The sequence below is a fragment of the Equus przewalskii genome, chromosome X (assembly GCF_037783145.1).
Source record: "Equus przewalskii isolate Varuska chromosome X, EquPr2, whole genome shotgun sequence".
Lineage (NCBI taxonomy): Eukaryota > Metazoa > Chordata > Mammalia > Perissodactyla > Equidae > Equus > Equus przewalskii.
Window position 1 is genome coordinate 48,847,462 of NC_091863.1, and position 27,260 is coordinate 48,874,721.

At 50.3% G+C, this 27,260-nt stretch overlaps 2 protein-coding genes across 4 annotated transcripts in view; both read right to left on the bottom strand.

Moving 5' to 3' along the window:
- The window catches only part of ARHGEF9 (Cdc42 guanine nucleotide exchange factor 9), a 570,152-nt gene extending 543,475 nt beyond the window's left edge, over positions 1-26,677 (bottom strand). Inside the window, exon 1 of one of the 3 annotated variants that reach the window (XM_070605606.1) lies at positions 26,493-26,677. The gene's annotated coding sequence lies outside the window, so the exon portion shown is untranslated. The remainder of the gene's footprint in view (positions 1-26,492) is intronic. The other 2 variants (XM_070605602.1, XM_070605604.1) reach the window with 2 other exon arrangements.
- Positions 6,151-26,660, bottom strand: AMER1 (APC membrane recruitment protein 1). The gene is made up of 2 exons (XM_070605599.1): positions 26,493-26,660; positions 6,151-14,323 (listed from the first exon to the last, which is right to left on the bottom strand). Exon 2 carries the CDS (start codon positions 14,222-14,224, stop codon positions 10,844-10,846), a length of 3,381 nt encoding a protein of 1,126 aa, XP_070461700.1. The 5' UTR covers positions 14,225-14,323; positions 26,493-26,660; the 3' UTR covers positions 6,151-10,843.
- Positions 26,678-27,260: the final 583 nt, after the last annotated feature.

Genomic DNA, 27,260 nt, shown 5'->3' on the forward strand with positions numbered 1-27,260 from the left:
CCTGAGAGTAGCCCTCAAGGTGGCTGAGGCCTTACCCTGAGTAAAGCATTTTGAGTCCTCTGTTTGCATGGTGTTTGCAGATACAGCTCACCTGCCTGAACAGAAAGCTCTTGGGAACTCATAAAATCCTAGCCTTGGTACCAAGCACCAGCCACTGTCATCTCCTTCCCACTCACCTGTTTGGTCTCACTTTTCCTCACTTTCCTTGTCCCTTTGCTCAGTTTAGGCTCCTTATTTGGATGATGGTTTTCATCCTAATCATGCAACTCAGACCTTAGCCTGCTCTTCCAGGTACAGCCTGCGCCTCCTGGCTCCATGCACTTCCAACTTCTGGAAAAATAAACACTTGCCACCCATTCTCTTTGAAGTCTCCATTCCCACCTTTGCTTGGGGCAGGTTATTGGAACTTGAGCCTGGATGCTGACAGCACTGGCTCTTCTGGGACTCTCAGGTCCAGCCACCAATAGGCATTCACATGGAAGAAGCACAAGGGGCCCATACTCTTACTTCCCCAGCTCCTGAAGCCTCCACAGAGGGTTACCAGGTTGACTGGATTCTCTCTCATTACAGGGTCCACGCCTACCAAGGATCCAAAGTAAGGCTGCCTATGTGTCAAGGACAAGGACAATGACAGCTAAGACTGGCCACCATCTGGACAGGGCCTACCTGGGCCAGGCACTGGACATAGAAGCTTTATACACACCATTGCTAACCCCCACAATGTACAGATTACTTCTCTAATTTTACAGATGAAGATGCTGAGGCTTAGAGAAGGTCTAACTTATCCAGGTGAGTAAAGTCCCTCTTCAGACTGGCCTATCACTAAACACAGCCCCAGAGGTGGCATTATAAATACTCTACAAATACTTGGCTTTAAGGCTGTGCTACCCTGAAAGTAGCCCTCATGTGACCTAGTATCCATGGTCACATAGTTGGTAGGTCACAGAACCAAAAATAGGACCCAGGTCTGTTAGACTCCAAAACTCATAATACCACTTAGCCTCTTACAGGTTTCCTGGAGTAATGACAAAGGGCCTGGGTGAATTTTTTCCAAAGTGTTTACACTTAGCATATTAAAATGAATAGAATAACCTGTTCTGTGGTAATGACTTTTTAAACTTTGACATTCTTTTAGGAACAAAAGCCCCACACACACCCTTCTGCCTAGGTTAGGTCATCCTTGTGAGATCATGTCTTGTTCTGGGACCCACACTTGAAGAGGGCCACCAACACTGGAGTGTGTTCAGGAGGGAGTAGGAAGGCAGAGAAGGGGACTGAGACACAGGACACATGAGGAAAGATTGGAAGGACTTGGAGCTGCTTTGCCTGAAAAAGAGTTGACTCTAGGTGACTTGAGTCAGGTGTCATTCTCTGCTCCCATATAACGCAGGGCAAAAGTCAAAGTCTTTACAATGGTCTACATGGCCCTTTTCCATCTTCCCCACCCCAACATTACCTCTGTGACCTCATGTCCTATTACTGTTCCCCTCACTCATTCCACTTCAGCCACACTGGACTCCAGCTTGTTCCTGGTATACATTATCTGCTCTTGCCTCAGGGCTTTAGCTCCTCTCTCAAATGTAATCTTCTCAGTGAGTCCTCTCTTGACCCTTCTATTTTAAATTGCAACCTGCTGTCTCTTCTCCTCTACATTTTACCTGTCACCATCTGATATATCTTTTATTTATTTATTTTGTTTATTGTCTGTCCTCTTGCAAAAAACAAAGGAAGCCCCTTGAGGGAAGGTGTTTTTATCTCTCTTGTTGACTGCTGTACCCTGAGCACCTAGAACAGAACTTGGCATAAATAGGTACTCAATATTTGTTGAACCAAAGAACACCATCTCTGCCTTCAGATTTAGAAGGGCTCTTACAGGGCAAAGAGAGTAGATAGCAGACAGGATCTGTGTGGCTCCCAGGGACTAAGCTAGGCCGATTCCAGCTCAATATAAGAAGGGCCACCTTAGGCATTAAAACTGCACCAGGAATCTATGCCAGTGGAGAGGAGCAGGAACAGATGGTATAGCATGAATTTAAGCATCAAATGGGGAAGGGTAAGGAAAGGATTGCAGCCTGAGATTCTAGGTTCTCCCACTCTCTCATTTACAGATGAAGAAACTGAGACTGAGAAATCACCCAAGTTTCCATCAGTTGCAGGCAGAGCAGGGACCAAAATCTTGGTGTCCTGAATTCTAGGACAGTAAAATCATTTTTTTCTTCAATAAAGAGGTACTTTTGTGGCAGGGTAATTTTTGGAAATATTCATGTGTGTTTGTGTCTGTTGTCCCTGTCTCTGTCCCTCCTTAGCCCTCATTCCCCTGCTCCATGGACCTCTTGCAAGAGGGATTTCACAGTGTAGAAAGCAGAAGCAGGGTGAAGCACTGAATATATCATTCTTTTATAAAAGCCTAAAAACCACATTGAGGACATAATGTCATAAAGGAGAAGGAAGAGGCTTTGGAAAGCCCAGAGAGAATAAAAGAAGAGAGATTCCTACCACTCCCAGCCCTACCTAGAAAGAGAGAGCTCTTGAGTCTGGGGCAGTAGGAATTCAAGCACTGCTTAGGATTTCACAGTGTAGAAAGCAGAAGCAGGGTGAAGCACTGAATATATCATTCTTTTATAAAAGCCTAAAAACCACATTGAGGACATAATGTCATAAAGGAGAAGGAAGAGGCTTTGGAAAGCCCAGAGAGAATAAAAGAAGAGAGATTCCTACCACTCCCAGCCCTACCTAGAAATAGAGAGCTCTTGAGTCTGGGGCAGTAGGAATTCAAGCACTGCTTAGGGCAGTGCCTCAAGGATGGGGAGAAGATGGCCCTAAGGTACCCAGGAGGAGGCAGAACTGAAGTCCCTATGGCTCTCAGCTTCTCCTTCCCCATTGTTGGCATGGAAAATGAGGGTGTCAGTGGAGATTAGCTCCCCTTGCCCTAATTTCTGGGTACCACAACCACCCCTGGATTCCAGTGCCACTCTGAGGGGGCCCCCAGTTATGACTGACATGAAATTTTATGCTTCCCTGTTAGGATGGGGAGTTTGGAGTCAGAATTCAGTTACTTTAAAGAAAAAAGACAAGGACTATTTCTTGTCCTATCACATCTGAGTTTGTGGACAAAGATGGATCCCCATTTCATTTTTGGTGTCTTGACGGACATAACAATACTTTTAATCACAGTATTTGTGGCCAGGCAAAGCATCCACTTTCTGTTGATGATCGGTGCTGCACAGGAGCCCCTGGGAAGTCTCACGAGATGCTCCATGGACTGAGAGGACCAAATAGAAAATGTGCTTAGGTATCCAGAGGGAGGGAGTGAAAAAGCAGGAGAGAAACTGAAGGAGCAGAGGAGAGCAGCCTTCAAGAACCCATCAGACAGCAATTATTCTTCCAGAGAATGAGACTGTTTCCCACTGTGGCTATTAAGTGATTTACAATTAAGTAACTTGTCATGAGGCAGTGCTCCAATTGATGGTGAAGGTCTGAGTGGTGGGAGGCGTGTTCTCTAGGCATCTAAGTGCTCACATCTGTTGACTCACTTTGCTATTCATCATCTTTCCCAGGACACTTATTAGCAGATTTAAGCGGGAGAAAGTATGGGCCCACCTGGCTGGGAACAATTCCCAGAGACCCAAGGCTGGCCATGGGAATAGGGGAAGGAAGTCCCTCCCCTCCCAGGGCTCACAAGGGCTTGTGACCCAGGTTTGGAGGTGGGAGTCTGGGCTGGGCCCAGTGGGATAAGGAGCCAACTTGAGATGCTTTTTAGCTTTAGAATGCTCTGACTTTGGGCCGGCTGCTGGAGGCATTGCTGGGATTCACCCCTTGCACCCCTAATGCATTGCTAACAAGCAGCTTCACTACAAGTACAATGGAGAAAGCAGATTTGAAGGCCAGTGATCTTACTGTGTGAACCTTGGCAAGGGTCTTAACCCTTCTGTGGTTCAGTTTTCTCATCTAAAAATGCAGATAACAATGTCAACCTCACAGAGTTAAGGTAAGGATTACACAAGATAATGTAGTTAAAGTGTCTAGTGCCTGGCACATATCAATTCATCCTGTGTTTAGAGAATTCTTAGCAGTAATCTTTCTCTTCCACTACATCTTCCACTCCAGCCTACTCACCCTCTTTCCCATCTTGACTTGCAATCAATGTTCTATATTACCATGAGCAAGTCATTTCACTTCTCCATGAATCCATATCCTCCTCTGTAAAGTGGGGATGAAATCATCTGCTCTGGCCATCTGCGTCAGCGGCCTTTTAGAAGAAAATGGAGATGGAAGGAGCTAGCAGTCTAGAAAGTACTACCCTCAAGTCACTTGCTCTTATTGGCTACGTCTGGCTACCAAAAGCCATGCAGTCCAGCCAAAGCTTAGGAATTATCCAGAGAGAAGAACATGGTCGGTAGAGTCCAGAGCCCACTCAGGGTGTGGGCAGTGGGAAGTTAGCAGCTTGCCAACAGCATTCTCCAAAAGGTTTGCAGAAAAGTCTCTTATATGTTGGGTTTACATTTGCTCTAAACAGAAACTGGGAACAAAGGCAGCCCTTTCACTAGGCACAACCCCAACCCTCAAACGGACCAGAGAAAAGCACTGGAGCTAATCGAGGCGGTTTTCTTGATAATCTAAGAAAGGTCTTAGAAGGTTTTCTCTACCAATGCCTACCTCCAGTATTTCAAAGGAATCCCTAGGTGGTCACAGTGAAGGCAGCCATCAGTCACAGCAGAACAGGAGGAACCCTTACCACTCATCTTGTCCAGCAGGTCTAATGCACCAGTCATGTGGGGTACCACAAAAAAGAACTTCACTCCAGGCCAACTAAGTTATAACCAGGGTAAGGAGTGCTGGACTTAGATAGTTGAAAAAGTTCCCTGGGTCACTCTGAGTAGCCCCAATTTGCTGAGCTGCATATGGAAACTAGTCTAGTCAAGTCTATGCTCATCTTACTTGCATATTATTGTTAAGGAAACTGAGACTCAGACGGAGAAGGGATTTGCCCAAGTCCCAACTCATTAATGAGGGGTAAAAACTAGGGCAGAAACCCAGGCCTCCCTGACCCCATGACCCCTGTGAATTTCCAATGGATATAAGAAGACCTTCCCAAAAGTCCTTGCTCCAAAAGCTCCCTGAGCAACGGTGATCCTCTTCTTCCTTCCATGAGCAGCCAAGGACAAATAATCCAATTTCTCCAAATTATCAACTCCCCTCCCCTCTTTTCTCTCTTGCTAATTTGCTCTTATTTTGGCTTTACTTGCTTCATGAGATCCTGGGGGCCACTGAGCTTCTTTGCTAGTCTGGGAAGGGACTCCAGGGAGCCCTCCAATTATGTCTGTGGCAGCACTGTCCACAAACTTTCAAGCAGCTGCTATTTCAGGCCTTCTGGCTTGGACATGGCAATTGGGTAGAACTCAAGGAAGCCCACCACCAGGGGCCAGCTTCCCTTGCTTGCCTGGGGCCAAGGGTAAGAATCTGGATTAGAGAAACCAAAGCCGTTAGCACAATCACCTTCTCCTGGTGGATGGCACAGGTAGGCCTTTGTGTTGGTAATAGAAAGGGGCAGGTGAGTCCTTCCTAGGCTAGGACAGGCCTGGAAATCAGGACATGATCCCAAGGTGACTGGATTGTGCCTGTGGTACATCTCTGGTGCCTACCAGATGAGATGCCCTGCAATAAGGGACAAAAACCACATGCTCCCCACCCAGCCCAACAGCTAAATAGGTGGGGCAGGCAGCTGCCCGGCTAGCATCTCTACCCATAGGCCTGGGTGAAGGATGCCAGTCCTGAAAGCCCCAGTATTAGACACATCCTTTTGATGGAGCCATCAGTAGGAGATCCACACCTCTGCCTTCTGGCTGGTGGGAAGGCCAGCACACTTACATTAATGAAGGCTAATTTCAGAAGTGCTATCCAGCCCCTGGCAGGTCTCAGGGTGTGGAAGGTGTGATGGAGAGTTTACGAACATAGCATCAGACTGAGATGCATGGCATGGCTTGGATGAAGAACTGAAGTTCCCTCTACCTTCAGTTTCAACTCTGGCTTCTGTTTCCCCCATTGGATGCTCTAACCCCACCTCCCTGTTTTCTCTATTTCCCTTCAAGGGCAAACCCAACAACCATGGATCACAGGTTTGCTGCTGCAGAACAAACCACAAGAATGCACTTTAGTGACTGGGGGGTCCCTCCTGAACCCAGTTTTATTAGCATTCCGCAGAAGAAATATGTTACAAACAGGCAGTGCATCAAGATATCCAGATGTCAGGAACAGCTAGGATTGGAGAGGCCACAATCCAGGCAACTCTGTGATGTCTCAGGGATAGGGAAGAGGAAGCTAGCACACATCCTGGGGCCGTGCTCCCCTTTCTGCACTGGGAGAAAAAGAACTCTTACACCTGGAGTGGGATTCACTGCAGTTCCCAATTTCTTCCCTCTGTCCCCCAGCCATTTAATTTAACGTCACCTAAATATACATTCCTCTCTTCTTCCCCACCCCCCACTCCCATATACAGCAGGGAAAATAAGCACCAATAGTAACAAGAATAATAAAGCCCCGCCTCTGAGTAGGCCCAACCCTCACACATATACATGCCATGTGGATTTTCTTCTTTGGAGTGACTACAGGATGGAAAAGTGGGGATCAGGCCAGCAAGCCATCACCCTGACAGTCACTGTTCCCCAAACTACCATCCACATGTGAGCCAAAGCAGGGCAGAGGAGGGGGAATAGTGGTAGGGGAAGAGACTCCCCCAAAGCAGCAAGAGGGCTCAAGGAGTTCCCCAATGTCTCTTCTGGGCAAATGTCACAATCAATTGAGGTCCTGGAAAGTCCCATGCAAGGGTTTCCTCAATGAGATGGCCAATTCCTGATGGTCCAAGCATCATGCCATCTGTCTGCTCCAGCTTCTTGGGGAGAGGAAGCATGATTGATACCCCCTGCCCTCCCCACTGCATGGAGAATGTCCCCAAAATGCTCCTTTGGAGAAACTCAACATGACAAATAGCACAACATGGGCACTCTGGTTTCAAAATAAAAGCACGAAACATAAAGAGGGAAAAAGAGAAAGAGATATGAGTACTTCCAGAAGGTCTACACATAGGGAAGGGGGAGCGTTCAAAAGAAAAAAATAAAGCCATAAAACAAGCTGTCTACCAGGTTCCACATGCCTGAGTCACCTGGCATTTGTCTTAGTATCTGGGCATCTTCTGCCGTCCCTATCTTGGAGGGAGGGGATTGACAGTGCGATACATCAGGGGTAGGGAGAGGGGAAAGAGGGTGGGCCCTGGGCAGTTGAGATGCCAGCCCTCTGCATAAGCAGCAGCAATTTTTATGTCATCTTTGTTTTGTTTAAAATTGTAAACAGCACCGCTTAAAAATAAAGTATATCAGAAAAGAACAATTGATAAACATTGTTTTCCATGAATACAAAATGCAAACAATACAAAAATAGATAATTGACTTTTGATATATATATATTAAAAACAACTTGGATGCAACATACACATGGGTAAACTTGAAGTCTCCCTGCTAAATCCCCCATGCCTCCCTCTTAGCAATTGGGCCCAGGGGCCGAGGGAAGGTGGGGTGGTGGCACTGGCAAGGGTGGGAAAGTCGCTGGCAGCAGAATGAGGGGAATGCACCCTGGGTGAGGGAAGCTACTTCCCTCCTTGGTACAGCACTGAGAAGAGAGGGAGACTGGTGTTGACCGAAGCCTTTGGCCCAGGATGCTCCTGGACTGGTGCCCAAGCTGAGACCAAATGGGCAGGACAGGCCCTAACTGGGCCCCAAAGCAGGGCTTCCTTGAAGGCGCTAAAGCACCGAGAAACTAGCAGCCCTGGTAGAGGCCTGCTAGGTGGCCTTCTCTATCCACAGTCACTGGTCCCCAAAGGACCGGTCTCATCTGGGAATTCTCAGGATCAGAGCTGTCTGGCACTAGTTAAGCCTGCTGGGTAGCAAAATGAGGGCAGCCACCTCCTCTCAAGTCGTATCTTCCCTTGAAGTCAAATCCAAAAGCATTATCCTAGGACCTTGCAATGTAGACATGGTGTTCAACTGGTCACAGTCTAGCAGTTGTGGACTTGACATTGATACCTTTAGTAGTCTGGGGCATATTTGGTACTTGCCAAGCAAGCACTGGCCTATGTTTGAGGAGAGTCCTAGAGCTTAGCTAGCTCTCCCAGTGTCACCCTGAGCTGCCATCACCACGTGTCCCCAGCCAGGTCTTCCTTCTTCTAGGCTGTGGCTGGGATTTGGCCATGAACTGCTTAGATCTAGAGTAAGACTCAAAGGATCCTGCTTCTGCAGCCATGTACACTGACTGTCCCACTTCTGGTGGTGAGGATCCCATCCCTGGGCTGGCCAGGACAGTGAAAGGACTTGCAGGCAGCAATGTGGTCCAAACCATGATCTGCCACTAAGTCCTAGGCCCTACTCTGTGGTATGTGACCTTCTAAAGCCCAGCAAAGTATGTCAGGGCTACAACTGCTCCCCTCTGAGGCAGCACCTCTTTCTGCCCTCTTGTCACTGAGGATAGCTCTCAGCCCTTGGCCAAAGGCTGACTACCTACTTTTTCTCTTCCCAGATAGGCTGGTGGTCCAGCGACCTCTGGAGGCTGGTGATGGCTCTACTACCTGCTGTGGCTGGCACAGTCCACATACAGATAGGAGCCTGAGCTGCCTTCAAGGAGAAGCAGAGACAGAGGAGGCAAGTGGTGGATTTTCCCCTGTTGTAAAGGCATTTGGTGAGTGTTTACTTCCTGCCAAACAGCCAGGCCAATATCAGGCCCACCTTCCCAGGGCAGCTTTGGTGAGAGGCCAGACAGTTGAAATTTGGGCATTTCTTTCCTGGAATGCTGTGCTTGAGGTGGGGAGGGCCTTCCTCACTCTCTTTCATTCTCCAGCTCCATGACTCATGCATTTCTTCATGATGCAGACAAAGTCAGCCTGGAGAGTTGGTCTGGGTCCCTTGAGTAGTTGGTGTTAGTGCCATGCAAACTCATGTGGTGCTGCCAGGGGTGTTTCTACCAGACAGGTATGTGGAGGGGCACTGGGCCAATCCCAATCTGAGAAATGGTGACAAAGACCAGCATGGACACATCCCCTGGCCAGCAGCAGTTTGCCCATAAAGTCACCTTGACTCGGGGAGCCAAAAGCACTCTGTTCCCAAGATAAGTTGCCATATCTCAGGAATGGCAAGAGCCCTATTAACCTCTTCTCTTAACAGGAATGGAGATGGGTGGGGGGTGGGGGCAAGGATGGGGCAGGAGGGGCTAGAATAATTTGGTTGAGCATATCCAGGCAAAACATGTTATGCTATTTCCGTATGTTCCAAAACATGCATATGCTATTTCCAATTAAGAAATTTAAAAGGAACCCATTCATACTGGTGATCAATGAGAGGTTGAGCCTGTTAAGATTAGCCTGTTACAATGTCTTCCTGACAGTAACTTTTCCCCACTAGTCTTTCCAAGCTGGTTTAACATGAAAACTGTGTGGATGCAGGAGAAGGGAGGGTGCCATTCATTCCATAAAGGGCTGCAACTGCCATGCAAATCAGAAGCTTGGCAGAGTGAGGGCAGGTCACAGTCTTTCCTCTCAAGAAGCCAGGTCCTTTGATGATGCTAAGGACTTGGCTAATTGGAAGATGAAAGCTCTTTAGAGAGCCCAGAACAGCAGCCTAGATGCCTTTGGTATCCTGTCTTTTGAGAGTACTAGCATGGATGCCTCTTTACATTATACAAATGGATGGGCAACGCTTAAGGAACTTTTCGTTTTTGAGGGGAAAGCAATTTTCCCTTCTAAGAAGCTGGGTTGCCTTGAGTTCTGCAATGTCTGAAATCCTCTCTCCTGCTGGCTGGGACAAATGGTCTTCCTTTTCCTATCCTTCCCCAGCAACCTTCAAAAACCTGAACCCCTATGTTCAAGCCTAATTTAGGCCAGTTCTCTTCCTGTATCTCCATTAAAAGAATGTGTTCCTTATGATGAGATTATGGAAATTTCCTTTGGATGAAAAAAGAACCAAAATTCAAAAGCATCTGCAACTCAGGCAGTCACAAGCTTAAGAAAGGAAGAAGGAAAAAATCCTATCATTCCAGAGCTCAGATTTATGGTAGTGTCTATGATAGAATTCTATTTTGTCTTCTGTGTGCAACTTGATGAATTTGATCACTCCATTAAGGGGATTAGCATTTTGTCTTCAACCTGAGCTATAGCAGGCCAGGTTAAAAGGCCTCCATCTGGTTATGATGCTAAAGTCCACAGCAATAGGCAGTGAGACACATGCTACTTGATCCTCTCTAAGGACAGCTAGCTGGGGTGAATAGATTATAGTCATCTGATATAATGGTGGCAGTTATTCCAAGACTGAAGGGATTAGGGGTGGGGAGGATCTGTACCATAATTTCACATTGCTAACAGCAAACAAGCCCCCTGCCCCCAGTTAGGAGGGAGTGCAGACCTGGCTGCTCATCAGTGGTTCATCACTCACTGGCTTGGGGTCAGGGGCCCTAAGGGTTCAGCCTGTGTTGAGGATACATGCTATATATATCATCACTAACTCGGCAACTGGAATAGGCACAAAATTACAGCATCCCAAAGCCTGTGTGGGTCACAAGAAGAAACTCCGAAAGCAAAAGCCAGAGCACAGCAGCAGCCTCCCGGGGCAGATGTACTCAAGCTGAATCTGGCCACAGATGGCAGAAGAGGGAAGTGGAAAGACAAAGGTGAAAACTCATAGGAGTTTCCCCTGGCCAAAAGGATTTTCAAGTTAAACAGCAACCCCTACCCCCCACCCCTCTGCCCAACCCCTGATCCCCATTCACATGCTCAGGCCCCATGCCCCCACTCCAGAATTGATGATGACTACTCAGCTAGGTTTCCATTTATGACAGTGGAGGAGTAGCTGATGGGGAGAGAGGCACCTTGCTCGGCTGTCTCCTTGGACAGGTCAAGGCTAGAAGCCCCGTAGTGAATGGGCCGAGGCTGCTGGGGCTCAGACCGAACCCTGGGCAGCTGAGGGATGCCATGGGTGATGCCCACAGGCTTGGCCTGGGGCAGAGGGCTGGGGCTGAAGCCTCCAGAACTGGAGGAACAACTAGGCTCATCAACAGGCAGCAGCACGTCTTGGGGCCTGGCCCTCACACTCAGGGAAGCCTGTGGCTTGTTATAACAAGGGCCCACCGGCAGGGGTAGGTGCGAAGGCCGAGCTAGCTGAGGCCTGGATTCCCCAGGTGCCCTTGGCTCTTGCCCCGGTATAGACAACATTGACATGGCCACAGGAGATATGCAACAGGCTGCCTGCCCATATGGAGACTTGCTGGAAGGCCCTTCCAACTGGCTATGACTTATCCAGGCAGGGACTGGCCCCACTGGGAGAGAACAGGGAGCCCAGGCAGGCCAGTTGTAGGTCCCTGGAGGTTCAGTATAGAGGGACAGGGGACTGTCTCCACCCCATTCTTCTTCCTCTTCTTCATCTGAATCTTCCTGCTGAGCCTGAAGCTCATCAGACTCCATGTAGCCCTGGGCCAGGTGGGAGTTAGAGAGCTCAAGCTCAAGGGTCTCTGCAGTGTCAAGGGAGCGGCTCCTTCTGTTGAGGGCCATAGCAGCAGGTGGAGGTCGAGGGTGCATGCCAGGCAGTCCCAAGTATCGAGGGAGACTGCTCACACCCCAGGGCAGCCCTTGGTAGAACCGGCTGCGGTAGTTGTTAAAGGCATGTTTCTGGTAGTAGCCGAGCTCAAAAGCTTCCAAGGAGGCTGCAAGGTCATCATCATTGTGGAACTCAGGATTCTCTTCACACTTGCCTTCCCCATCCCGTTCCACATCAGCGATGTCAAAGGTCACCATGGGGGGCAGCTCAGGGAGATTTTGAGTGAAGGATGAGTCAGAGTCAGAGCTGCAGGATATGCTGGAGAAGAGGTTCCCATTGCTGGTGAACTCCACTAGGGCCTGTGAGAAACTCACAGTGGCATTCCCTTCCTTTTCAACCTCCTCATCCTCTGGCTCCTCAGGGGGTGAATAAGTAGGGTAGGCCCTCCTGGGAGATCCTCCAAAATTTGCTTCTTGCATGTCTGGCTCAAACATAGCATCACTCTGGAAGACATGCATCAGGAAGGTACTTTGATCTTTCTTGGAGCAGGTTCCCTCAAAACGCTTCTCCAGAGGACGGAAGTCCCTCCAATCTGGCTCACTGTTTGCAGTGGCAGGGAAAGCTGAGGTGGTTCCCCGGTGGGAAGTCTGAGAGGCTCCTGATGCCCCTGCCACCAGGCCCATCACTGATGGGCCTAAGGGCCTTATCTGATACTCCATGATGGGCTTCTCCTGCCAGGCCTGGAGCTCTTGGACTTGAGCCTCTAGGGCCCAGGCCTCCCTGGCATAAGCCTCTGGGGCTTGGGCCTCTCTGACATGAATGTCCTGGGTGTGGGCCTCTCGGGCATGGGCCTCCCTGGCATGAGCTTCTTGGGTATAGGCCTCCCTAGTGTGAGCCTCTCGGGCTTGTGTCTCCCGGGCCTCTTGGGCTTCAAGCTGCTCCCGCCGAAGCTCCCAATATAACAACTGTTTCTGGATGGTCACTAGCCGTTCTTCCTCTGTTTCCATTGCCCCAGGTGGCCGAGAGGAAGAAAAAGTCTCAAAGTTCAAGAAGGGGTCAAATATCTCAGAGCTGTGACCATGGAGGTCATAAAGGCAGTCATCCCCAGGTGGGGAGTTTTCAAGACTGTCATCCGGCTCATAGAACTCATAGAGGGCATCTCCACTGTAGCTGTCTCGGGGCAGGCAATCCCTGCGGACAAGCCCCAGGGCCTCACCTGAATCATCCTCAAATCCAGGGGTGTTAGAGTCATAATAACCCTCATCACTATTGGGGGCAGACTCTTGCTGGTCACTCTGAGGAGTCAAAAGGTCCCCAGGGGCTAGGCCAGGATAAGACCGAACTGGGTCAAGGAGTATGTAGCTATGGTAGCCTGGGGATGTGGTCGGATAGTAGCCTAGATTCAGATTGGGTCTTGGGTACATTTGGGTACTTGCCCACAGATATTCTAAGTCATAATCTTCTTCCTCCTTGACTTCCTCTTCTTCCTCTAATTCCACATCCTCTTCCTCCTCTTCTTCCTCATCATCATCATCTGGCAAGGCCATCTCCTCTCCACCTCCTTGGTAGGTCACAAGACAGGAACTTCTCTTGGTCCCATCTCGGTTGGCCCTCTGGCCTCCCGAGGCCATGCTATCTGTCATACTGTCCATGTCCTGCTCTGCTATGATGTCACCACAACCTGTCAGTGAGTCAAAACTCTTCAGGGATGTGACATCCCCAAACAGGAGGCTCAGCTGGTCTCCCGCAGGGCCATTAGGTGGATTTACTTCTCCTGCTTCCACCTTCTCCCCTGTTTCTGGGCTGTGGGGCTCCTCTGGGTCAGTGGCTTCAGGGGCAGGCTTAGGCTGTAGAAGTACTGAGGCACAGGCCTCACAGGCCCTGGGTTCTTCTGGATCTTTACAGGCTGTCTTATCAGTGGCTGTTGGAGAAGACTCTGGTGATGAAGAAACTTTTGGCCCAGGGGTATCTTGGGTTTTGGCATTTTGCTTCCTTGGGGCTTGGAGGGTCTCCTCAGCAGGGAGCAGAAGGGCTGGGCTCACATGCTCATGAGGCCTAGTTCTGGCCCCCTCAGGCCCATTGGCCCCTGGCTCATGTTGCTCAGACCTAGAGACTTTGCTCTTCCGGTGACGACGGATACTGCTGAAAAAACCCTTTAGTCCTTTCTTTGGCTTGGGCACAGAGTGAGCCTTCTCAGCCCCAGCTTTCTCTGTGGCTCCAGCTGTAGATGTCTTGCATCTGGAGCCTGTCTCCAAAGCCCTATGGGCACTCCGGGAGCTAGGAAGTTCGCAGGGTGACTCAGGCAAAGGTAGGGAAAGGCTGGTTCTTTCACTGACAATGTCTTCAGGGCCACAAGCTGCTTCATTCAAACTATCGTGGGTCTTGCTCTTGCTAAGACTCTTCTTGGAGCTGCCTTTCCCAGAGCCTTTGCTTCGTCCTCCTCCAAAAAAACTAGGCAAGGTACAGATGCCCCTCTTACCACCAAAGAGTTTCATGGCAGTTTTCTTCAGCCTACCTGGGCCAGATGAGGGTGGCTCTGATGCTTTCATCATTTCAGCTTCTTTGTTCTTGGCTCCCTTCTCTTTCCCTTGGTCCTTGGTGTCCACAGAGGCTGCTGCTCCCTTGGCATGAGCAGCTTCATCCTTTTGGGTCTCCATGGTGATGGGGACAACTCAGGTATGTTCAACTGAAAATGTAGCCTCCTGGCTTCCAGGCACTGTTATAACATCATCAGTCAGGAAGCATCACAGTTGGGTCTGGAGGAGATGAAAGAGACAAAGACAGAGAGACAGTACTGGTGAGCAAGCATCCAGACTGGGTTTGTTTTCACAGGTGTCTGTGGTTTCAGGCTTGAGTAGAGCCAGAAAGAAAGAGAAAATGTAGAGAAAACCTTAATGCGTTCCATATGCTTGGCTTACTGGGCCAGCCTCCTCTGGGCCCCAAGGCAGTGAAACCCTACACTGATCAACAGGCAGCCATCACACCTACCTCCTTACTGGGTCTGCTCCCTTCATGCCACTCTAAGCTCAGGGGAGCATTGGGCAGGAGGAACTGCAGATGTGAGAAACGCAGTGGTGCTATTGACTGCGAGAGGGAATTTCAAAGGGTGTAAGGTAGGGAGAGGCAGGAAAGGCAGGAAGGAGGTCGGCTCTGACAACACAGAATTCTTGAAAGGCATCTGGCAAAACAGTCCATTGAGTCCTCACTGGGCTCTGCAGGGTCCAGGCCTCAATTACACATTAGCCTGGGCTCTCATTGACATTTTTCCTGGGGCTGGGAAGAAAAGTAGACCTGAAGTTTCACCTACTCCCCATAGGCTCCCTAAATTGCCTCCAGGACGAGGCTCAGACCTTCAGAAGTCCAGAGTAGGAGCCTTGCAGACCCACACTCCACAGCTGCAATTCAGGATCTGCTAAAACATCATGGTGGCCTGGGGGCAAGGCATTCTCTGGGCTTTAGTATCCTTAGCCCAAGAGGCCTAGCAATACCTCCCCTCCATAGTGGTTATGTGAGGGGTAGGTCTAGGTCAGATTCTGTATTCACTGTTCAGCTGGGAAGAGATTCTTTTTTTATTGAGTTCGTAATAGTTTATAAGATTGCGAAATTTCACTTGTACGTTACTATTTGTCAGTCACCACATAAATGTGCCCCTTCACTCCTAACCCCCTTCCCCAAGGTAACCACTAAACTGTTTTCTTTGTCCATGTGTTTGTTTATCTTCCACATATGAGTGAAATCATACAGTTTTTGTCTTTCTCTCTCTGGCTTATTTCATTTAACATAATACCCTCGAGGTCCATCCATGTTGTTGCAAATGGGACGATTTTGTCTTTTTTTATGGTGGAGTAGTATTCCATTGTGCATATATACCACATCTTCTTTATCCAATCATCAGTTGATGGGCACTTGGGGTGCTTCCACATCTTGGCTATTGTGAATAGTGCTGCAATGAACACAGGGGTGCATAAGTCTCTTTGTATTGTTGATTTCAAGTTCTTTGGATAAGGGAAGAGATTTTAATTTGGCCCTTGGCAACTAGAACTCCAAAGTTCCGCTTTAGAACCATGAGGCAGACTGTTTCTTCTCTACTCCCTTCATTATTTTGGCTCCCATCTAGCTCCCTATCTAGAAAGGGAACTCCTTGAAGGCACCACTCTACATGATTCATGTTCCAGGCCTGGAAGTTAGCCTCTTAACAGCTATTTAAATAAATAAACCTGTACACCCTTCTGCTCTAGGCTCCCAACCCTCCAAACATCCAAATGCCGCAGAGATAAATAAAAAGAAGGGCTAGCCATCACACACCCCAGAACATGCTCCCCTCCGGGTCTGATGTATTCATTCTAGTGACTGCAGCTGGTCGACAGCTAGATCAGTGACCAGCCTGCTAAAAACCAATGACCCCTCCCTGGAAAGTCCCTCACCACTGTGTCCCCTCTCTGTAGGGTAGCCACCAGCAGATGGGGAGCTAGGGTAGGGAAGGGAGGCAGAACAGCTGCTGCGAGCCAGAGAGAGAGAGGCAAGCACCACTGTTGTCCTGGGAGCATCTGGCCAGCAGCACATTAGCCATGTGATTTGTTGCCATGGTAATAAGACTCACACATTCACCTGAAGTGGGAGACTATGGACTGTCACTGGGGGTGGAGAGGCTGGCAGCTACACTCTAGCCTCTGACCTCATTTGAGGAACCCTCCTGGAGTCCTTGATCCTGTCTTGCAAACACTAGTTTTGTGCCTTGTGCCTTTCTTGACTTGACACTTGTATCATCAGTGTGATTCAGGATTCCATCAGAAGCACTCTGCAGAACTAAATATTAAACTTGGAGGAAGATGATGGCTGGTTATCCAGAAAATAAAAGAAAAAAAATAAAAACTCATCTGATCCTCTCTCTGCAGAGATCTGTATTGCCATTTGCTCAGGTTAGGGTTTTTTGTGTGTGTGACATATTTTTTCGTGACATTGTTCCAGTTCAGCCTTGCAACCGATAGCCCCACAAACACACAGAGCCACGCCCCAAATACACAATCATATACACACAACTACTAAGCGTCCTTTGCCTGGGAGTCTGATGGGAATAGGGGCCCTATCATCTATCTGAATCCCCCACTTTCCAAAGCTCAGATGTTTTTATCTCAGCCCAGACATTACTGACAGTGTTGTCAATAAGGTGCTGGGCATGAAGGAGATGGGATGGCAGTAGCGGAGTTATTTGTGAAATTATATTTCCCTCTTTGGAATTATGACAAACCTCTCCTGAACATTCAGTAAGTGATAGACGTTGAGCTCAGTGCTACAAGGCAGGCCAGGAAGGGAGAACCCCAGCCTCTGCTTTGGGGGAGCTCCTAGGCTAACAGGGAGAGAGTCCTACATGTAAAAGTCTGAAGGCACAGCATGATGCAGGCCTTAAAGAAGAGCCCCCATTATTGCTTAAGCTGAGTGGTTGGGTATTATTCTTCATACTTTGTTATCAAATCCCATGATGAATTTTAAAGGCAGAAAGATACCCCCTGGGCCCAGAAAAGCTGCCTTGAAGAGAAGGCATTCAATCTGGGCTTTGTCAGACAGGAGTGAGTGGAAATGGCAATGATTTAGGGGAAGGGATGGGCAAGAATAGTAAGTGTGGCTGGGCATCAAGGAAAACCAAAGGCAAAGTGAAAAACCTTATGGGCCTAGACATCATGAATCAAGGACTGAAGGGTCCTGCAGAGTTTGGGCCTGGAGTTCCTGTGAACAGACCGATTAGGCAAATTGAATCTCAAAGAGGGCTGCTTTCCAGAACCTTGATGCCCTGGCTGGAGAGCAGTCCCTTTGGGTCTTCTCTTACCCTTGCTCTTGTGCTCCATTGGCGTAGAGGCCAGCCCACTGTTCTCTACATTGTTCCCTTCCCTGCCACAGGCATCTGCAGTGTATTGTGGAAGGAGCCATGGGCCACAGGGCTGGGGTACTGGCTATGACAGGGGGCCCTGAACAGGCCAAGGCACCCCTCCGAGCCTCAGGCACTTGTGAAACTGAGAGCAAAATAACTCCTCTATCTATCCCCCACTCCCTACCCCCCACCGTCTACCCAGTCCACTGCAGTGTGGCGAGGATTAGATGGGATAATGGACACCAAAAGCACTTTGTAAACTGTAAAGTGAAGTACAAATGAGAAAGATTGGCATTACTGTTATTATTACTACCTTCAAGGTCGGATGGTAGTTTCTTAGGAAGTAGCAGACCATGTGTAAAAGGCTGCTCCTCTGGGAAAGCCATTCACTGCGGGGAGCCTGAGGGACCAGCTGCTTTGGCCCATGCTGAGGAGGAGCCAACTGTGAGGGGTTTTAAAGATGTCTTTGGATTTATACAAAGTCCTCTGCTTAGGGCAGTTTAAAAAGCCCTCTGTGTGTGTGTAGCGGCAGTGGGTGAACTAGGCAAGGTTGTATCCCTGGAACCGAGATTCTCTGCCCCTAGCTTCAAGCTCTCTTTCTAAGTAGGCCCAGGGTCATCTAACTAGGTCAGGGCAAGAACCAGCCATGAAACTGTGCTATCTTCCACCTCCATGCCTTGTCCGTCCCAGGGCCATGTACCCCCAACAGCCACTCATAGTGTCTCTACCTGTGTGCCCCCCACCCAAGACAGTAGGACAGGAGGTAGTTGGGATCATCCATAGCTGGTAGCCCCCTAGCCCAGCCCCACCTAGCCACCTCTGGTCCAGGCCCCTTCTCCACACTCCTTGTTACCGCACCAGGTCCCAATGCTATCCTTCACCCATGGGCTATGCTACCTTTACTTGGGACCACAGAGTTCATTGGCCGGGAGAGTGAGGTGGTGTAGAAGGCAAAGAAGACAGTGAGGGACAGACTCTGTAGCTCCCCCAGGCTGGAGCTGCCTCCCCTTATGGTTCCTGCCAAGAAAGTGGTCTTGCCAAATGCAGGGCCCCTCAACCCTTAGGTTTCTCAACCTGTATGGCTATCTAAGTTTCAGGTCCCTGGCAGGGACCACATGATAGCTACTGCTATCATGGCAGGGAGTGAGCTGTGGCCATCTCTGCTCCCAGGGCCAGTCTCAGGCCATTCTAGGACCAGTAGAAGCCTGGCTACTAGAGCAGTTTCTTCCTTCTCCCCTCCTTTAAAAACACAGGCAGGAGACCAGCCACAAACCTTCCCCAGGGACCCTTCTCAGTGAGAAGGAAACAGCTGCAGACTGAGCCTTGCACATTTTGCTCCCGGCCCAGCTTCCTGGGGCCAGCTCAGCCAACTCAGAGAAGGCTGAGTCCAGGGAAAAAGTGTGTGAATTTATGGAGTACCTTCAGAGGCATGGTCTCAACCAGTCGCAGTTCCCCAGACCTCCTCCAAGCAGTTTTTCTGAGAGTATGCCCACTCTGGACCCATTCTGCCCTTGTGTATGGGTGGGGGAGTTGGCCTAAGGAAAGAGTGGTAAGGACAGGGAGCGCCACCGGCCCAGAGAGTCAGCCAGTTCTGCACTGTGATCAGCTGTGCCCACCTGGGAGAAATCCAGAAAGTTCTTTCAGTTTCCTCAACTGGAAATTGAGGCTATTGAGAGTGCTTATCTCTTAAAGCTATTGTAAGGAACAAAACCAATGTATATAAAGTACTAAATAAAATGCACTATATAGCAGAGGCTCAAAAACATAGCAACTAATTTTTTAAATATTTTATTCAGACTATACTTGGACAATTTCTGGCAGCAAAACTACCTCAGTCAGGGTTGAGGAGGGTATTCCCCTTGGTTCAATGGGTGAGTCACCAAACCTTCTCGGGCCTCAGTTTCCCCAAATGGGAAATGAGGATGATTGTGTAGTTATCTCACAAGAGGCTTTAGTTGCTCTTTTAGCTAACCTTTGATATTCAGGTACTCAAAATATTGCCTTGACTCAGCTACTGGCTAACAGCTCTGGACTATCTGGGAATTTCAACTAGCTAGGTTCTCTAGCCCAGGCCAGAAAGGTCAACAATTCAAACTCAGCTAAAAGTACCAACATAAAAGGAAATGCACATCAACAGACATCATTCATCCACTCAGAGTATTTACTAGTTTACAAAGCATTCCCCACTCTCTCACTCCCCATTTGCCCTTCCCAGGAATCCATTTATCAGGCCTAGTGGGGGATAGCAACTCATTGTCACAGAGAAGGAAACTGTCTAGGCTTGGGAAAAGACTTGCCTAAGGTCACACAGTGGTATGGTGACAGAGCCACAGCAGCTTCTAGGCCTCTTGAGTCCCAATTCCATGCCATTCTACTTCACTGTGCTGGCCCCTAATCAAAGGAGGAAGACTGAGAGCAAGAACTGTGCAGATTCCCTTCACACCTGCAAGAGCCATCATCTCCACATCCCATCGCACTCCTGTCCCAGCCCAGCTGAGCCTTCTCTGCAGCACTTCCAGTTCTCACTGGCTGCCACTATTTTGGCCCCACCTAGCACATTCCAGAAAGCCTGCTGACTTTAGAATCCAAGGGCTGCCAACCCAGCCTGTGGCTGCTCTCCTCACCAGCAACCCCACCACCACCACTCTCAAACCATGAAACATGTTCCTCTACTCTCCTTTTCATTAGGAGATAAGTTTGAGGGGCCAAAAAAAGGTTCAAACAGAAACCTTCCAATGGGGACAAAGATGCAGAATTTGAGCTATTGTTCAAAGAAAATGACCTATGAGATGATCTGGAACTTGACTCACCCATTTCTAAATCCCACAGCCAAGCCCACTCTCAAAACGATTTGTTCACAGCCCAAAGGAAGGGTTGCCTGGCTTGGTACCCTTTGGCGGAGCTGTAGAGGCTAATGGCAGAGCCCCACCCAAGCTATCCCTGCAACCACCCCTCCCCTAATTTGCAGGCTTCCTGTTGAGGGGCACCTTCTCTCAAGGGGGTATTCCACTAACTCTGGATGCAGCACAGACCCCAAACTGGACCCTCTCACCCCAGCTCCTATTCCCCTACCACCAGCCCCTCAACTGAGTTGTTAACATACTCAGCTTTGGGTAATTCATTCTGGCAGGCCTTAGTCTGTTCATCTCTCTCAAATGGACTCTCCTTGATCTTATGATCACTATATCTAGCACAGAGCAAGAGCTCAAACAACATTGATTCAACTGAATTCTAATTTAGCTGGAGTTTGTCAGCCCAGAACTAAAATGCTGACTTCACCCCTTACAGGCTGTGGGGATTGAGAAAGTGGCCTAACCTCTCTGAGACTAAAATGCCTTATCTGCAAAATGAAGAAAATGCTGCCTACCAGGCAGGATCATGGTAAGGATTAGAGATGATAAATGTAAGGGGCAAACTGCTCACTAGGTACTGAGTAGATGTTCAATAACGGGCCCTTGTGATGGAGCCTCTTGCAGCCACCTTTGGCACTCCCGCTCCTTACCTGCAACCCCATGTCTTCTGAAGATGACACAACCCTCTTAGCTGAGCTCCCTCTGGTCCCCCCCTGCTGCAACACTGAAATCAAGCCCCCTTCCATCTCATCCATCCTGCACATCCTTGCCAAATTAATTTTCTTACAACCCTGATTTCAGTGTATCACTCCTCCACTTACCAAATTATTCCACATTGCTTACAGGATCCGGGCCAAACCCTTTTACCTGACCTTCTCCCTGCATGCCCCTTGGCAGGTTTCCTAGCATCACTTCTGCCCCTTAGCCCAGCCCCAAATACACAGGGGCTTCTCCAGTCTGGGAGATGTGGTCACCCAGACAATGCCTCTCCCTAGAAATGGGTTTTCCTGGTGAGTCTTCTTGATGCCCAGCCTTCTCCTCAGGCTGCTGAGGTTACCCTCCCTAGCTCTCCTAGAATGACAGGGGCTCTAGGAGCCACCTACTTGCCAATCTCCTCTTAAGCTCCCAAACTTCCTTACAGAGGAAGGTATCTGAGGTGGGTGCCATGCCTGGACAGTAAGGCTTCCACTGCGTCAGTACTAACCCAGCAAGAGTGAAATCAGAGACAGGTGCCGCCCCCCCCCCCACCTTAGTTCAGATGAAGAACAAGAGAGGAGCTAACCCCAGGGAAACAGATGTGACAAAGCAGCTGAGGAAAGCCTGCAGAGGAGCAGGTGGGCCAAGTGAACAAAGGAGACCCTTGACTTTCCTATGTATCTACTCCCTTATACACAGCACACACTATGTGAGAGGCCAGGTAAGAAAATTGAGCTTGAGAGGGGATCAAGATCACTGCACTTAGAGGAAGAAGCCTTGAATTGGGGGTCAGGAGCTTTTTGCTCCTGTGCTCCTTGGGCAAACTCCTTCCCTGTTCTGGGCCTCAGTTTCCCCATCTAGAAATGGGAGATTGGACCAGAGAGTCTGCTTGCCCAGGTTGCTTGAGAGGCTAGGAGAAGGGTGGTTCTGTGCCCAGTTTTCTAGTGGCTGCTGAGTCAGGAGACATGATGGGGGCATGTGATTTTGGGGTTCCTAGGCTTTGCTGGGAAGCTTGGGTATCTAGCTGGTTAAGCCTAGTCCACCACTGCAGGACAGAGGTGCACTGCAGCCCAGCCTCACTCCTCATGTTTCCCCCACAACCCTGTCGAACATTTTACTCTTTCAAAATGCACTAGGCCTGGCCTGTGAATATTCCTATATGTCCAGAAAGATGGGAAAGCAGAACTGGCCCAGCCCAGCCTTCTCTCCCCTGAGATGAGCTGCAGCCCCCAGCAGGGAGTCCTGAGGAGTGCTGGATGGAGAAGGAGGGATAGCATCTGCTTGGAAGCCCAGTAGGAAATCAAAAAAACCTGGAGGAAATGAAAGCAATGAAGGCTCTGCAACAAGAAATGCAGATTAAAGGGTCACAGAGGCCCCTGCAGCACCAGTAAGCTTGCCTCTGACTCCACCAAGCTCCCTTGGGCAATTTTCTCCACTGTCCATATTATCCCCTAATCCCAAAAGAGGAGGTGCAGGGGAGCAATGCACCCTTACTCAGCTAGCACATGCACCTCTGCAGTGGTTCTGGTTTCCCTGGCTGCCTTCTCAGAGAAACACTTACACATGCACAGGTTTGAAAAAATAAGACCAAGGAGAGGAGATGAAAGGCTCTGTGATTATTTAATTCAGAGAACAGAAGTTGGGGGTAGGAGAGAGGGTTTAATGCCTGTGAAATCTCCAATGGATTGTTAAGCAGAAGACCAATGGTGGCCAGCTGTTCTCAACCCCACCTCCCAACACACACACATACACATGCACATGTGCACACACATAAGTATAGCAAAAGACTCAGATTAGCTCTGAGAAAGAACTTCCTGGCAGTGAGATGGGTGACCCAGGAAGGCTATGAAATGCCTCCTCTGGGGGCTTTACCTTTATCACCTAGTTTGTCTGCCTGGACGTGATTTGAGGCAGGGGAACTGATGGAATAACGCTGGGCATGCCCTCTTCTAGCCTCAAGCAGCCTATTTGTAAGTAAAGGGGCTGGAAGCCCCTTCTCCCTCTTTGGTTCTACAAGCAAGCTTTCTGGTATTTCTCTCATTCCCTTATTCTCCTGGACCAGTGGAGCAGGGCTGTTCCCCTACACACATACATACACGCACACGTTTCCTGAGAGTGTAAACGTAACAATTCTTGAGGAATTTTTAACACCTCCGTGATACTAGAAGAGAATCATTAGACTGCCAATTTCTTCCAATTATCTCCCCTCCTGAAACTTACAGCCCCAGACAGGTTGCAGACCAAGACCAAGAAGCAAAAGAGACATGAAAGGGAAGGAGGAGTTCCCCAGGTGGGGCCCCCAAGCTAACTCAGCACCCCTTCACTCTTGAGGAATGGGTGAGGTGAGATGAGGGGTTGGTTAATGAGATTTGTGCAGAATGGAGGCTGCTTGAGACAGGGGAATATAGTGGAAACAGCCACTGCACAGGAGGCAGCAGCCTATCCCTAAATGCTCTGTGACCTTAAGCAAGTCCCTATTGCTTTCCAGGGCTCAAGATTCCCATCTATAAGCGCAGGAGTCAAAACTGGTGCTCTCTGAAGTCCTGCCCAGCTGGGAGAAAAGGGGTCAGCAGAGGCTTGAGGGACATTTAGCCTCCACCACATTGGTCTGTAGGCTGCAGGCTCCCTCCTTTCCCCTCGACCCCCTGCAAGACCAAAGAGAGGCTGATATGATACAACTTCCCTCCAGAGATAGCCTGCCCCCCAGTTTGACTTCCAGATACAAAGGTGGCCTTTTACCTGTCTGACTTACGACATGCTTCCAATCTCTTTCTAAGACCCCATTCTAAAACTCTTTCTAAAACCCAGTTTTTATTGTGGCATATTTGCACACAAAAATTATCAAAACCTCCCAATTCCCCATTCTTTGATGGCCCCTTCACCCATTCCTCCAAGACCAGATCCCCATTCCACAGCCTGGCATTTGGGAACCCCCATAACTGGGTACCAACCTCCTCTCTACCTTACAGACATACAATCTCAACCAGAAAAGACTCAGTCACCTCACTCAGCCTGCCTGACAGCCACCCCACTCCCATTCCTAATTTTGCTTATACCTCTACCCTTTGCCTAACCAAACCCCTCTACTTTCTGGAAGCTTCCCAGGATGATCCTCCTGCATACATAGATCTCACAGCTCTCTCCACAGTAGTTTGCCTCTAGGCTCATGAATCAGCACAGAAAGGTATGGGTAGTCTGGGGTCTGGGCAGTCCAGATCCCGAGCTTGTTGTTGAAGAGAGACATCACGATTTAATTTTTTCTTGTAGTTGCAACCCATTCCCCTTCTCCATCCTCATCAGGCATACTCAAATATCTGAGCCTTGAGTATCATTTCTCTAATCACTTTTATGTGGATCAGGACAAGCGCAAGTTGGAGAGGTAAAGGTCTTCTTGAAAACTACTAAGACAGCAAGTCCTTCCGGAGCATTCACTAACTGCTATACATTGCTAGGCTTTGAGGGGGTTGTGGCTGAGTTCCAGGTTTCATTTACCCCTTCCTTTGAGGGATTCTGAGAGAACCCAGATAGCCATGATATCAGGGAGACAAAGTAGAGACAGGGAAAGTTAATTATAGTTCACCTCCTATTATAATTTAAGCCCAAAAATGCCCAAGGGATGCAGGCAGCCTGGAGGAGTTCTGAGAAAGAAGAGGTCATCAGGGGTTGCAAGAAACAGGCAGGAAAGGCACCAAGGAGAAGGTGGGCCCAGAGCTGGGGACTGAAAGGGAAGAGAATTTGGACAGGGCAGGGTGAGTGGGTTTGGGTGTTGGGGTGGGGAGTTATATATGGCAGATATGTTAGGTGGCTATGGGTTTGAGGCAAGGCAGAGGGCTGGAGATGCCCAGCTGCAAGTAGGGGGCTTGTGTTGGGGCCTGGTCAAGGTGGGAGGAGGTGACTGTAGTGTGGAATCTGCAGTCCTGGCTGAAGTTACAAAGGTCCCCAACTAGTCTTGCCCCAAGTGAGTGATTTACTGGTTCTCATTGTCTCCTCTCAAATGTGCCCAGTCTTTGCCTGGGCCCTGCAGTTCACAGGGTTCTCCACCCTCAGGGGTTGGTCAAAGGTCTAAGAACAGCCAGCCAAAGCCCCTCAGTGGCCCCTTCTTTCCTCTTCCTCAGAAAGGCCTAGAGTCCTTTGCCAGAGGCACATTGTCTTGCAGTGGCTGAGCAGAGGGTGGGGTAGAATGAGGGGAGCCGCGCTGGGGGAGAGGGCTCTGCTGGAATCCCCTGGGGTGAGGCAGTGAGTCTAACAGCACAGGTCCATCCATCGGGCCCATATCCACTGTTAGAATGCAGCAGGTGGGCAGAGCCTCCTCTAGAGGGAGGTGTTTGTGTGAGGGACAGGGCTCACCTTGACCCCAGGGCCCACGCTAAGGCAACCTGGCCAAACAGAGGCCAGCTCTGCAGGGCCAGTCCAGCAGCTGCCCAGGCGCCTGGCAGGCCCAGCCCCTCACCGCCGGTGAGCCTAGGTAAAGTCCCGCGGTCCAGGGGTCACCAGTGTCAGAGGTGTCTGCAGCAGACAATGACAGCGGTCCCGGGGGCTGGGTATTTTAAGTAACTACGAAGTTGGAGGGTTTGGCTGCCTCTCTAGCTCTCACACACACCCAGCCGGTGCGTTCCCCATTACAATAATTGCTCCCTCAGCCTCTGGCACAGAGATCCCCCCCTCAACACCTTGCTTATCGCTATTTTTAAACAGGAGGCTGGAGAGAAAAATGCAGCTAGTGCTCTCCAAGAGGAGAGGAGGCAAGGCAAGTGGGAGAGACAAAGCGGCCTTGCAGCTTCAAGCCCAGGTCCAGGGAGAGCACTGATGCCAGCCCTCCTGTCCGCGGGGGTGGACGCCAGATGCGCCTGGAGGCCCAGGAGCAGGGGGCGCGGCTTGTTGAGGCAGCAAGGCCGAGGTTCCAAAGGGAAGTGGGCAGCCTACAGGCCCAACTGAGCTCCCTGGGAAGGAGGCAGACAATGTAGATGCCCCAATCCACGCCAAAGCCAATGTCCCTCGCGACCAGGCCAGCGCGCTGGCTTCGTCCGCAGAGAGAAGGGAGAAGCATGAGATGCGGAGGGAAGGGGAGGGGCGCAGGAGGGCCGCTGGGGGGTGAAAGGTACCCGCGTAACACAGCTGTTCCAGCTAATGTGCTACAACAAAGCTGCGGAGCTCTCGGCCTACAAATGAACCGCTGGGGGTGCTGCCTGGCGGGTCCCCTTCTGGGACAGCGCGGTAGCACGTGCGGGCCCCATCTCTGCCTCCCCCGAGAGGCAAAAGGCATGGCCCAGGCTAGCCCGCCTGCCTGCCCGCCCTCTTCCCCTCCTTTAGCCGCAGTCGCCCGCGCTCAGAGGACTCTATTTTGCCCCTCGCCAGACAGTACTCAAAGCGGGTTCCAAGAGGGAGCAGAGAGCGGCCCGGACGCCGACCGGCCCAGCCCTTAGAGCCCCTCTCCAGGAGGCTAGAGCTGAGCACGCGGGACTGCACCGGATGGCGGGCAGGCGGAGGCTACTGGCTGCGCGCAACGCTTACCCGGCTCAGTCTGGTTTCCAGCACAGTTATTGTCTGCTGCGCCACCCTGGCTGGGGCTGCTGCGGCTGAGAGCGCCGCCACTGTCGCTCCTGCCACCGCTACGGCGGCTCCAGTCACCTCCTGCACTGGCTTCCCTTCTCCAGGCTCCAGGCAGCTCCCTTATACCCCCTCCCCCCCCGGACTCCACAACCACAGGGTGGGGAGTCAGCGCCCTGATTGGCAGGCATGTGGCCCAATCGCCACGGCGGGAAGGCGTGCCCCCCGCCCGGCCACTGTTTTCCTTGGTGCATTTCTCTTTAAATGCAAATAAGTGCGGGCGTGGTGTTGGCAGGGGGCGGAGAGGGTGCAGAACCCCTTGCCCTAACTCTCCAGTCCCTCCCCCAAGCCGGGCGGGTCGCTGCCGGGTGAAACCGTGAGCTCGCGGGGCCAGTCCCACCTGGGTGGGGCTCGCTGGAGCCATGGAGCTAGGTTTCGATTTTGCATGTGTTCCCATTTCCGTGGCCATAGTGCAATCACGCTGCAGCGCCCTGGCTGCCACAGGGCAGTTTATTCCAGAACGAGAGGAGGGCGGGGAGAGACGGGGCGGAGAGGATGGGGAACATAGGGGGCTGTAGAGCCTCTTGGCACCTTGCCCGCCCAACCTTAGGCATAGAGACAGGGTCCCGTGGCGGGCGCCCCGAGGCCGCGCAGAGGAGGGACTCACCTGCCAGCAAAGCCGATCGCAGCGCCTGCGCCCCACCTTCGTCTGTGTCTCCCTCTCTGGCGAAC